Below are 13,386 nucleotides of genomic sequence, written 5' to 3' on the forward strand. Positions count from 1 at the left end.
ATCACTAGTTTAGATCATTAGGGAGATCAAAACCTATCTGAACCCCATGTTTTGTTAGAGGAAAAAAGGCACTTTTATCATGTTTAATGAAAATTCCCCTGTGACAGAAATCCAGTGCTGTAAAATGTGTTATTTTTCCGTATGACAGCACAAAACATGACATAGGGAAAATTCAGACTCAATAGATTTCTTAATGAATTATGTGTCTGTATTTCAGCTTATGACTTGAAGTTTATAGCACCCTTACAGAAACAGTATAAATGGGTCTGTTGTCAGTCTAAAAAACCACACATTAATGTGTAGCTAATGACAAAAAATGCTTTTCTTTATGTGCTAGCAAATTGTTATTAAGCAGAAGAAAGTTAATATGCTAATATTGTGCTGCACAGTTAATTTCACCACATCCTTATTTTAACTTCAAGACACTCAGAACTTCTGTGTACCTTTTATTAAGTTTGTCTGAAGAGGGCAGCCTTTCCTAATGCACTTGGAATTTTCATAATTTGACAAGGTTACTGTATGCTGAACAAATTGACAAAGGACAACCTCGCAATCTGAAGTTTGCCTCATTATTGCCTGTGTTTTCATTGAAGTTTTTCTCCATGTATATTTATCAACTAACTGCAAAGGATATTAATATTTTAAATATTTGACCCCTCTGGTAAAATACAGTCCAATTTCACTTACTCTCAATGCTAAATGAAGGAAGACTTTGTGTGATATTTCTGGAATGAAATTTAAAGAGAATATTATTAGGAAATTTCTGGAAGTATAGGTGTTGTTTATTCTTTCTGAAGTCTAAAAATAAGTGTTATTCACATGCATTTTTAAATGTTAAGACTGCATGTGAGTAGAGCAGGAAAATATCTGTCCCTTTGTGCTGACAGTCCTCCTAATCTTTCATGATTTTCATGCTGAACTCCTCTCCAGGCTTCAAAAAAAGCATTAGCCTCAAAGTAGAAGTGATGTTACACTTATTTTATCATTTAATCAGAAGGAAACATTAGAAAAAAAAAATCTTACAGCAAATTCATGCATTACCATGTTAGCAGGAAAGATGAATGGCTACTCTGCATTTAGCAATTAGTCTGATAGATTTAAGGGCTCTTAGAAAAATTTATTGCTCTGGTGTGCCTCGATCACAGAGTAGGGAGGGGCATTTGAAGAAGCTGGGATGATAAATTTTTGCAGTCACTGCTGCTCTATCTACTATGTTTCATCTCTCCTCTTGCAGTGGCAGCCAGGTTTGAAATCCTGTCTCACCTTCTGTAGTGTTGGGGTTTAGATTGCACGATAGGCCTGGGGGAGAAGGAATGCTCCAGAACCCCGGGAGTGAGCACAGGGCTTTGGAACAGGGAGCACCTTACAGCTGCTGCTGGTAGAAGAGGAAGGCAGGTGGAGACAATAGGTGAAGGATTTCACAGCATTTACATGCATCCTGTTTGCAAAAGAGTATCACCTGACTACGATCCCTCTAAAAACCACATCCAACACATTGCTTGGGCAGTAAGGGTGGTGTTGTGAACCCTGTGCAGAGCAGCCAGCTAGGGAGTTCTCTCTAGAAATGCCTATGACAAAATGAGATGACTTCATGCATCCAGGAGCTCAGTAGGTTTGCTGTGGTGGTTGACAGCTAGCAAACTCTGTGCCACATCCCAGTCACAGCAGCTGTCCCCCATGCCAGTTATGTTGTGCTTGCACTGACTGCCCTCAAACTGCACTGCAATGTCAGCCCATCCATTTCTCAGCTTTTCTCAGCTGATGATTAGGCAATACCTGTGCCAATCTAGTCAAGAGATCTCTTTTTTTTAATTTGGTGACTTTTTAGGGTCTTTTGTAGAAAGAAATTTTTCCTTCTGTCATTAGGTTCGAAGCAGCAAATAACTGAATTCATTCCTCCCACAAACTTCTACTATTATTTAAAGCCATCAGCTGTTTAGGCTACCAAGCTCATTGCAGCCTCATTGCCTGACAGAAAGCTTGCTCAAAATCTTATCATTACAGGGCTATTTATCTGGTTTTACAATCCTTGAATATCATTCATGTTCACTGATCCAAACCCACCATTTTTTTCTGACCTTTCTTTCCTGCAGCAGTCACTTATTAGTGATAGTAGTGATAGCAGATTGCTTTGGTGCCTTCCAGCCAATGACTGGACTGATCTGAGAAGTGGGGGGCTTCTTCATCTTCCTACTTTAACATTGGATGGCTATAGAACAGAGCAGAAATTTCATTGTATTTCTTCTTGAAAAGCATCCAATTTCCTACATAATGGTCTCGTACTTGTGCTGTGATGTTCCAAGATGTCAGACACTCTCCTTACAGACCAAGGACCCACTAGATTATTGCTAAATCCTCTAAGAAATTACACTTTAATTGTCTTTATATCAGCATTTTTCCTGGAGACAATGCCTAACTAAAAGTGATTGCTTGTTTTCATTTTTTGTGGTTAATCTTGGAAAGGAAATGTTTGCCAGACACCCATGTCTGCCATCACTCACTGTTCCTGTGTTTGAAGAGTATGTGTCTGTAAAAGGTATGAAAGCTGGATTTTTGAGGTTGAAATGGGAAGAAACGTAAAAACAGTTCCTACATTTCCAATACATCCTGGTTTTGAAATTGGAGATGTGACTTTCTCTTCCTGCTCTTAGGAAATATTATCAAAATTAGCTTGTAAAAAATTTGACTAAGCTTATTGCATCTGAGTCTTAATAATTTAGCAGGAATTGCCGGCATTTTTCCTGAATGTCTAATTGCCTTTAAAAATTGGATTCTTCTGGGAATGACTCCTTTATCTAGAAAATAACCATTTGTTGTTCCCTTTTATCTCTCACCATTAAAGCGATCATAATAGTACCTCCTCCACCTTTCTATGATTGCATTGTTTGCAAATAAAGTTTTTTATTTTTGTATTTTACTGAACCTTCATGATTCATGCCCTTGCCTCCCAGTACTGAAACACGAGTAAAATATTCTGATTATTACATCTACTGTATGCCATATTTTACTTTAATTTCTGCACTGTTGCCTTTTGCATTGTCTTATCAAGGCTATTCTCTGTGCTGGTTTTATTATAATCTTCAATGTAAGCATAAATCTGCATTCTTATTTTCTTTGGTGAACATTAATAAAAAAAGGAAAGGTCCCCCCATGCCTTTATGAGAGCATCCATTGTCTTTATATTTGCATTTGTTCTTCTAATGTTTTTTGATACTCTGTAGTGCATGTCTGATGGTTTCCTACTCAGTAGCAGTTTTTAATGTGGTCACTTCATTATGTTTTCATACCTCAGATCCAATATTACCCAAATTCTGGGTCACTTTTCATATTTCTTGTCTGGTATTAAAATGGAACAGATAATCTTTCTCAGATTAGCTGCTCAAATAGCACAGCTCTCATTACAATCAATTTAATTTATGTTCTTGGTGTTCTTCCTTTATCTCAAATCAACATAGACCTGTTAATTCCATTTTTGCAGGCCTGTGCAAGCTTCTGAAGAAAGCCAGATCTTTTGGTCCCACTAAACTAATCCCATTTTGCTCTCTGCCCTAGCCAAGACTGTCTGTGTCATAGTATCATAGAACCACAGAATACCCTGAGTTGGAAGGGTCCCATCAGGATCAAGTCCAGCTCCAGGCTCTGCACAAAACCATCCCCAAGAGTCCCACCATGTGACTGAGAGCATTGTCCAAACACTTTTTAATTTTTGTCAGGCTGGTGCTGTGGCCACTTCCCCTACATCTCCTAGTGCCCCAGCATTTCATTTATTCAAGAAAATAGTGAGAGTATAAAGGAATAAAAGATGTCAAATGTTCCAAGTTCTTCTGATAATGCATCTTATACTTCCTTGAACATTCTTTCAACAGGAGTGGGTGCCCTGGTGATATCCAGGACTGTGGCATTCACTGGCTCCTTGTTGAAGCTACTGATTGCTGATAACAGAACATTGCTTGACATAATACTACATTTAGTTCCACTAAAGCAGCTGCTTTAGAAAGCCCCTTCATGACTGAATTTTCCCTCATATGGCTGTGCTGTGCTCCCCTACCTTCTCTGTAGTGCTTGGGGGAGTTCTTGACCTCAAACAATTGAATGTCCTCATATTTTTCTTTTCTTTTTTTTTCAGTTGATTTCCCCTCCTTATCTAATTGCACGATTCTATGTCTTGCAACTTTCTTACAATTTCTTAATTGTACATTTTATGGGGTAAGAATGCCAACTCCATCTGGAAGACTTGAAGGTTGTTCCTCAATCTCTTTGCAGCTTATCTTCTAACTCTCTCTGGCTTTGGAAGAAAGTGCTGACTGCACAAGAAATCATGATGTCAATAGCATCTCTGAAAATAATTACTTTCACCAGATAAAATTCCTAAGAAATATGTTTTTGCTTCTCATCAACAGTAACAGTTGTTCATCTTGTTTGTGATTTCAAAGATGCTGCACTTTTTTAGTTTGTTAAAAATCAGAAAGGAGAAGGAATTAGTGGTTACTGTATTGTTGGCTCGAGCTTGACCAGTCAGTTCTGCTAAGGCAGATGTGGTTTGAGATGGATTTCTAATGCACAATTTCTAATATCAGTTCTTATTTGATTTGTGAGATATAACTTCATTACCATTGAAATACATACTTTGAAACTTAAAATACATTATTATTACTTTTAGCAATCAAGGAGGATATGGGAGGTCATGTAGGGAAGGTCTGGGGTTTTTTTAGCACAAGGCTCCTGGTTGGTAAGTGTAAAGAGAGTTTATGAAGATGTGATATTTTTATCTCTGGCTTTATCTAGAAGGTTTCCTCTTTTCCTTCTTTAATGTCTTTATTAAATAAGTAAACAAGAATGGACAAAGGAAAAAGAGAGGGAATCACACTGTCATGACAACCCCTGCACCATGGCTCAGAGCCCATGTCAAATCGTTAGGTGTCAAGGATCCATGGATGGGGCTGAGTGATGGACATATACTACTTTTGGCAATTTCACCTCAGAAATGTGAGTCCCTGTGTTGATGGTCGTGACTAGACAGTGGATATGAAATGTGAGTACTTTGAGTGAGTGCCTGAGTTCCTATAAAAGCGTCTATTGAATGCATTTGCTCCATCAAAGCCCAAACCCACAGGTTCAGAGAGATGTACTCCTATGGTTGACAGCTCAGTCAATATCTCTCCTGCTCTGTCTCTTCCTGTCATAACATTGATTTCTGTAAGCCAGAGGAAGTAATCCCTAATGACATTGTGTAACAGTGTTAAGGAAAGATTGTTTTCCCACTATGTGCTTTTTCATGCACAACTTATAAATGCATTTCATTACTTACAAATTTCACCTCTTGCAACTCTGTTACATTCTATGTCCTGCCATTCTATCCAGATAGGCTGATTTCTTAATGTCTTCCTCCCGATTTTACACTTTTATGGAGCAACATTCTTGGTGATTCCCCTGCATCACCTCATCACTGCAAACAATGATGTCACTCTGACATTTGCTGTTCTCTTAGCTGCCAAGCAAGCTGAAGGATGCATCATGCGCCCTTTGCATGGAGGAGAAGACCAGATTGTCACATCACCTACCATCCTTCCACTGCTGTCAATATCACTGCACTTCACTTTGTGTCCTAACCTCATGAGCAGCAATGTTCACTCTTGAGGGGTAAAAACTGCTGCATGGCTGTAATGACATTTTATTCCTATTATTAATCTGGTTATATAACCTTTTGCTATCTTCCTTTTTTCTAACCATCTTTGTTTTTCCTAACCAAAAAAATTTTTAAAAATCCACCACTCTGCAGTTCTGTAGAGCTAGCATCACTAGGAAGCAGGCAGTTTTCCAGGAAATTTTGCATGATTTTTAACTCGTAGGGTTTTGAAGAAATCATGGATATTTAAAGTACTTGCAATTTGTTTAGTCTTATGTCCAGAGTGCTAGCTGTGAATTTCCAGCATGGTATTGGTATTGTTGAAAAATGGGCTGAGGTTTCAAAGGGAGCAAGGAATTGTGTTTATTTATTGCACAGAAGTGAAAGAGGCTTCATGGGTGAGCAGCACATTTGTAATGAACAGGCTTTACTGGGGTTTGTCTCCCCCTGTGGAGGCAGATGTGGTACCAAACTGGAAGCACAGAGAGACCCTTTCCACTGAGCTGACTTCTGTGATCCCTTGAGATGATGTTTGTGAGGGAGAAGCTGTAAAGGATTTGGTGTTAACAAGTGTGTGAGGTCTTACCTCACATAGAGAATCAGCGTGGCTTAAGGGTGTCTGGAGCCAGACCAGAGGCAGGTATGGATTGATTTGTAGGCATGAAGTCTGTGTTGTTTCATGAGATATTACTGGTTCAAATTTCAGACTCTGTAATTCCTCTAAGCACCATTTTTGATGAGATAATATCAGATAAATTGTCACCATTTCTATTTACCTTCTACATAGGAATTAATAACTTGTCATTTTCTGTTCTGCATTGTTGTGGGATAAGCTTAATAAGTAAAAAGAAATAAACCTCAATACTTCAAAAAACAACTCCCACTGTTCCAGTCTGCTGTGGTTAATGTAAAAGGACTTTGCTCATTATTCATTCCTGGGCAGTCATAAAGGATATTATAGCCCTTTATAGTCTGAGAAGTTAAAGCTTTATTTTTTACTTGTGTTTTCTTCATAAATTCCTGCTGTGAAAAAAAAAATAAACAAGTTAACCCAAAGGCCTCTGTCTCCCAAGAAGCACCCCCTGAATATTGTTTCTTTTTAACATGACATTGCTGGTTCCTCTTTACAAAAGTCACAGATATACAAAACTCCATTAAAAAAAAGAAAGCGAACTTCACAGAAAGAACTTCAGTGCCTTAACATCTTACAGAGTTTCAGCTATCTCTGTAGCTTTGTTCAGGAAATGACCTTTTTTTTTTTTTTAATTTAAGAGAAAATAAGGAAAATTCCATAGCAAATACTAGAAAAAAATTCTAGATATGGGACAGTGCATCGTATAGCCTCAATTTCATGTCCATCTATACATGAACAACTGGAATCTACATTCTTTAAAGAAGCAGCATCTTTTGTAAGCTAGAGACCTTCTGAATGCCAGCAAGGTTTTAGGCCAGAAAGTCAAAGAGCTCGGGAATTGTTGGTATATCAGGTGTTTCATGTAACTATAATTGTATTCTCAGAGTACTACAGGTGTAAGTCTAAGTAGATTTTCTTTGAAGAAAATTGGTTTTGATACAACTAAATGTTTTGCATATGTTCCCTTTCTTTTCATATTTTATTTTCTCTATTTATAAAGAAAATAATTTTCTCCCCATCTTGCCCAGCTATAAAAATTCTAAGTCCCACAAGTCAAGACAGCATTTCATGTCTTTACCAATGAGCTGCACTTTGAAGACTCACCCAGTTTGTGGGAGTTCACAAGGCAGTTCACAAGTACCCCGACTGCATAACAAACTTGCTTCCATAATAACCCTTTGAAACATAGAAGAGGACAAATTGCTGAGGTCCCTTGGTAGCAAGGAGAGCAGGGACTGTAGGTAGATTTAATTTCACCTAACATTAGGCATCCCCAGTTAGATGTCTCAATTAAACTGCCTGCTTAGCCTTTCTCTCCAGTGAGGGGATGGAAAGAGACAGGTACTTCCAGACAGTAAATCATCCCATCTCAGGATACTTTTCCAGACTAATGGGATGAATTGCCATGCTCATCACAAGACTTTATAAGTCTATTTGGGTGTAAAACAACTTATAAACGTTGCCTTTATTATCAGAATATGTACTCCTTTTTTTTGCTTTTAGAAATATTGTTGGAGTAATGACATTTCTAATTCTGGGTTCTGCCTTTTTTTCGTAAGTTTGAAATGTGGCCTTATCTTGGAGCTCTCCTAGCCTGACTGAGGAATTATTTAGGGACTGTATATGTTCTTGGCTTGTATTGCACACAGTCACTGGTAGCCTCACCCCAAGAATAAAATAGTTACATATGTATTTCCCTGAACTCTCCTGTTGAGCCATACTCCATTGTATTGATTTCCATGTATTCTTCTACAAGCTTTTTTTTTTTTTCCTGGCTTCTTGCTATGTTATTTACTGTGTTCAGTAGTAGGAATCTTCTGAGAAAACAGTTTTCCTGTGAGCTGCATATGAAAAAAGCATCTTTGCACATATGCTGCATCATTTGCTCTTCTTTTATCTGTGCCACTTTAAGAGAGTGAGAAGTACTTTTTTTTCTTGATCTCACTAGGATTTGGAGGCAGTCTGATGTTTCATCAGCATTCCTCACATTCAGGCTCAGGTTTGGCCAAGTGCTTGAAGCATTGCACCTGAATCTACATCAGATTTTCTCCTCTCACACTGACTGCTGCCTGGGCAGCAGTGTGCAGACCACCAGCTTCCCTCTCCATTTTTTCCAGAACTTCCAGCTCAGTTACAAAGCTCACACATCCAGTTTCCAGTCTTACTGCCTTTGGAAGTACAGTCTGCTGTGAGGCTTGAACCTTTCTATAATTTTCAGCAAAACTTTGCGGTCTTTTAAAACAACAGGTGCTCATCTGCAGTTCAGTGAGTTTGACCTCTGTTCCCAGGTGGAGGGAATGAGGGAAGGGGCCAGGACATGAGGAACAGCTTGGACAGCAGGTAATTAGGGCAGTCAGTCTTAATTAGTTTTTAATAGTTGGGGAGGAGCTTTTGTGTCTGCATATGGCTGAGAGGCAGCTTAGGGAGCAGAAATGACCTGGGGAAGCAGAATGGAAGTAAAGGTAGTTAAGAGTGGGACTTGCTGGAGGCTCTGGAGGTGTTGATGGCTGTTTAGTTTAGGTCATTTCAGTGATGCTCTTAGGGACCTCTGAAGACCAGGGGGGAAGTTTATGTCCAGGGCTTGTGCTAAAGTGCTAATTGTGCCAGAGGGAGCATTCTTAAATATCCTGTGTTTGTGCTCCTTCTTTCTCAAAAGGAGGAGGGATGTGGGAGGTGATTTTAACTGAAGAAAGGGGTATGGCTTAAAGGGCTGAATGCAGCATGTGTTCTCCCTGGTAAAATAGCTTGTGAAAATGCAACACCTTGAGGCCTTTGAGTTGTGAGTTATATGGAAAAGCTGCTCATCCAGCAGAGAATATGGCCTGGCTTATAACCTATAGATATCAGAGACATATTCTTAGAGGTAGGTGGGTGTCTAATTGCTACTGGTTGCAGCAAAATAAGGGTGGGGGTGTGTGCATTTGGAGTTTGCACGTGCATAGCTTTTTAAGTCACTTGCTTGAAGTATTTTAACCATTGAGATGAGCATGGCTTGTGGCCTGGCCTTCAGATTTTTTCCTGTTGCCCTTTAGAGCTGGGTCAGAAGCTTGAATGAAAATATCTTCTAGATATTTCATTATCTTCTCTGAACAGTCTAATACATAAGCTTCTGTGTGTGAGCAGTGCAAGCCTTTGCTCTATAACCCGGTAGTCTGGTTGCCTTGGAGCATGCAAGGGAGCCTGCTTCTTGGTCTGTGAATGGAGAAGGGAAAAAAAGAAGCCTGAAGGGTAGGGAAAATAAAAATTGGAAAATAAAAGTCTTTTATATAACTATTTGCAGTTTTTTAAAAATGCCATCTTAATCATATTGGAAGATGTAAGTAATCTAATAAGAACTTCTGAAGCGCTAATATTTTCTTTTTTGTAAAATGAAAAAAAAAATAAATCATCTTCTGCCCTTGTCTTGGGAAGTATTTGTTTGCTGGATGTTTGTCCTGGAAAGGATTTGCCTGTTTCTCTGTAATATTGCAGTGCTGTTTCTCTGTGGGATATTTATCTTTCGGATGTCCTTGAAACTGAGACAGCAAAGTTCAAAAGAGTGATTGCCGTGTAGGAAATGTACCTACTAAAGGTATTGGAGTGAGTAATGAAACCCCAGACTGGTATTTATGAGTTTAGACAGGAGGAAGATGCAGCTTTATTGGATGATACTAAAGGCAGACATACATTACATATATATTAATTAAGAAAGGTGTGCAATGCTTGTGGAGAGCTATCTTGCTGGAAAACGATTTCCAGGTGCTTCTGGAAAAAAACTCCAGCTATCCCATTATTCAACTTGTTGTTCAGAGATTGGCTGGTCATTCCTTTGAAGCAGATGGAGATAGTTTTTTACAAAGCTGTGACCAGCATTGTATGCACTTTGACTTTTCTGAAGTTTCTATCAAAAAAAAGTGTTATTCTGTTACATGGTGTATCTGTTCATTAAAAATGCCCATCCTTTTAAGGGTGTCTAGGAGAAGATAAATACACTATACAGCAATGTTAATAATTAAATTTGTAAAATGACTGCTTTTTGATAGACTAACACACAAATACAATTCCAGCAGTGGCTGTTTCTCATTAGTTAGAATGACATGCCAGCTTTAGAATATGTAATGATGTATAAGCCCTGGTGGTTATAATTGGCATAGAAATGTACTATATCCTTGGGTGTTAAAAGCCATAAGCTATTTATTTTCATACTTACAAAGACTGTACTACATTGTGGTATAAATCTCACATGGTTGTCACAATTGCATTTTTCCTAGTAATTTATGTCCATATGGTTCAAATATGAATCTGTCCCCCTTATTAGCATCCTGCTGGTGACATAATGTACTGATAAATTAGTATCTTATGTCTGGAAAGCCTGTTTGAATTCAGATCTCATGCAAAAGGAACTTAAACCCACCTGGTCTTCCTGATATAAGTAGCCTTGTTGTCATGAAGATTATGTAATACATGAGCTTACACAGTATAGTAGTGATATGCTTGCAAGAAACTTGGTTACTGGCTGTGATATCCAGTGGGTTTGTTTGGCTGTTTTTCTTTCTTTCTTTCTTTTTTTTTTTTTTTGAAGTACCAAATTCACGTAAGTAAGGAGTGGATTTGAAGCTCTTTTAATACACCAGACTCTAGCTTAAACTGGGTGTAGATGATGTTGAAGTTGATGCTATAAAATAATTTTGAAACCAGAGATAATGTGTAATAAAGTAATTGATGGAGTTCTATTAGATGCCATAATGCATTGATTCTTTTGCAGCAAAGGCAGTTTGATTGTAAAGTCTATATGTGACAACCATGATATGGATGTGAAAGTATGGTCATTTTTCTTAGGGTTTTGGGGAAAAAAATAGAGAAATGGGTGAAAGAAATGTAGAGATAAACCATAAAGGCTGTTTTTCTTAAAAAATAAAGTTGGTACATAAATAATCCACTACATATTCCAAAAATATTCAAAAATGAAAGGTGAAGTGATTCTGAAAGAACAAGTATTTTGTTTTGACACCCTCCCTTCAATTCTTCCAAGAAACACCATGTGTCACTGTTCTCCACTTGAACAGTGAGCCATTGACCACCGCTGAGTGTCACCTTGTTGCCAGTTCTTTATCTGCTGGTTGATCTGTCTGTCAAATCTGTGTCTCTCCAGTTTAGAGACAAGGGTCTGGTGTGGAACAGTGTCAGAGGCTTCTCACAAGCCCAGAGAGGTGATGTCAGTTGCTCTTCCTTTACAGCACTTTTGCTTGATCTGAGTAAATTGTCTGCCTGATGGGCAGTGCTTTGTAGGCTCGGTTTAGGATGGGGTTTAGCATTTAAATAGGCAGTCTGGGGGAGAAAGTACAGGTTGAAGTGGATATTTAGGTTCTGAGGTTTGAGGCTGAACAGAGCATTGGCTGCAAATTCATCAAGCTTCCATCTGTGTGATTTTTAGTGCAAATGTCTCCTATTTGAGGTTTCTGGGGGCTCTTGTTTAGGGCTTTGGGGTGTTTGGTTGTTTTTTTTTTTTCCTATGGTTGAGATTGGCGAAGTTGCCTGTGCATATGACGGACATGTGGGTGAATATTTGACATGTCCTTCTTTTATTTTGCAGAGACCTACAGCCAACAAGACTTCTGGTGCTCCTTCCTACAGCAGATGGTCCAGTTCACAGCCCCATCAGGTAATATGCCCTTGTCACAAAGGATATGAAGCTCAGGTTGACACGTGCATCCTTTTAAAATGAACTTGTGAAGGGATCCAAGAGTGTTACCTACCTGCACTAGCCCAGCGGGGTCACGCTGCTCTCTGAGGTTGTTCCAGGATATCCTGTGGCAAACTCTTGGATGCAGTTGCTGCTCATGGAGGAGCTTGTACAGCTGTGCCTCCTCTAATGCAGTGGTGCCTCTCTGGTTTGTCAGGGATGGTATTGTGGCTGGATCCCCTTATCCTTTGCATCTTGTCACTTAAGCTACAAGTGTGGGTGTTTGATGCCCTTTGGCAATGCATGGCAATGTCTGTTCTATGCTGGCCTTCCCCCACCCTACTCTAGGGTTTCTTTCTGAAGTGTTTGCAATGATCAAAACTTCGGGAAAACTTATTAATTGAAACCGAAGCCAGAAACTCTTCAGTGATAGGCAGGAAACAATACAATAGTTAATGATTCTTTATAGGAATTTGAATGGTATTCAGGCTTTCTATTACTTTATCAAAATCAAAAGTCTTTTTTTACTGTAGACAAGGATATGGCTTGCTTTTGTTATTAAAGAACAATGTATTTCAACTAAAGCAACTTTGTCTTCAAAAACTCTTCAGGTGTCTTTTCAGTAATGATTGCATTGGGTTTGCTTTTTTCCAGCCTCTACTTTTAATTTTTCATACCTCTTTCTACATATACATTAAAAAAAAAAACAACACCAAAACGCCCCTTGATCTGACATGCTGGGTTTTCCTTTTGAAGGACATGTGTACCCTAAGAGAGGAAACTTCCATTAAGTTGTGATTTAGGCCTGAAAAACCTAAAGCAAAAGAAACCATGAATTTAATTTCTATTTAGACTAGGATGAGGAAAAAAGTAGCTAAATGCTTCATGGTCTCTTAGCTACCTTTTTCACTATCCTCCCAGTGTTAATGGTCCTGTTTTCACAAAGTATTATGAGGTTTTTATTCTCTTCATACAAAAATAGTGGTTTTTTGCTCACAAACATTTCCATGCTTTCTGTCTCACTTTTTCAACACTGTATTTTTACTATTGAGGGTAAAAGTGAAGAATTCATAGACAAAAGTTTAACTCTTTTCAGTGGTTATTTCTTGCTCCATCCTAGGACATTAGTGAGCAAGAAAAAGTTGATAACTAATACACACAAGCACTGTTCCCCTCTTCCCGTGTGTGTCTGCAGTTGTCTGTTAATAGGAGATGAATCCCTGTGTCAGGAGGAGACCATCCTAGCAAATCATATGAAATGCACCTTATTCTCTACACACTTGATTTCCTTTTTGAGGAGGGAGGGAAACATAAGTGCATAATAAAGATTGTTTGTAGTGTTACAACCCTGTCAAACCACTAGCAGAGTTGAGGGATTAACTACCAGGAATGTTGCTTGAAAGTATGTCTAGACTATCCAGCATCTGCAGGGAAAAAAAAACCTGTTCTGATGTATTGAAGTGT

General features: G+C 38.6%; 1 protein-coding gene across 3 annotated transcripts in view; it reads left to right on the forward strand.

Annotated features, from left to right (window-relative positions):
• The window catches only part of RBMS3 (RNA binding motif single stranded interacting protein 3), a 702,347-nt gene that overhangs the window by 93,259 nt on the left and 595,702 nt on the right, over window positions 1–13,386 (forward strand). For all 3 annotated transcript variants that reach the window (XM_030232505.2, XM_030232511.2, XM_030232509.2), the window contains one exon: window positions 11,833–11,901. In XM_030232505.2, coding sequence (XP_030088365.1) covers window positions 11,833–11,901 — 69 coding nt within the window. The remainder of the gene's footprint in view (window positions 1–11,832; window positions 11,902–13,386) is intronic.

The sequence above is a fragment of the Serinus canaria genome, chromosome 2 (genome assembly GCF_022539315.1).
Source record: "Serinus canaria isolate serCan28SL12 chromosome 2, serCan2020, whole genome shotgun sequence".
Lineage (NCBI taxonomy): Eukaryota > Metazoa > Chordata > Aves > Passeriformes > Fringillidae > Serinus > Serinus canaria.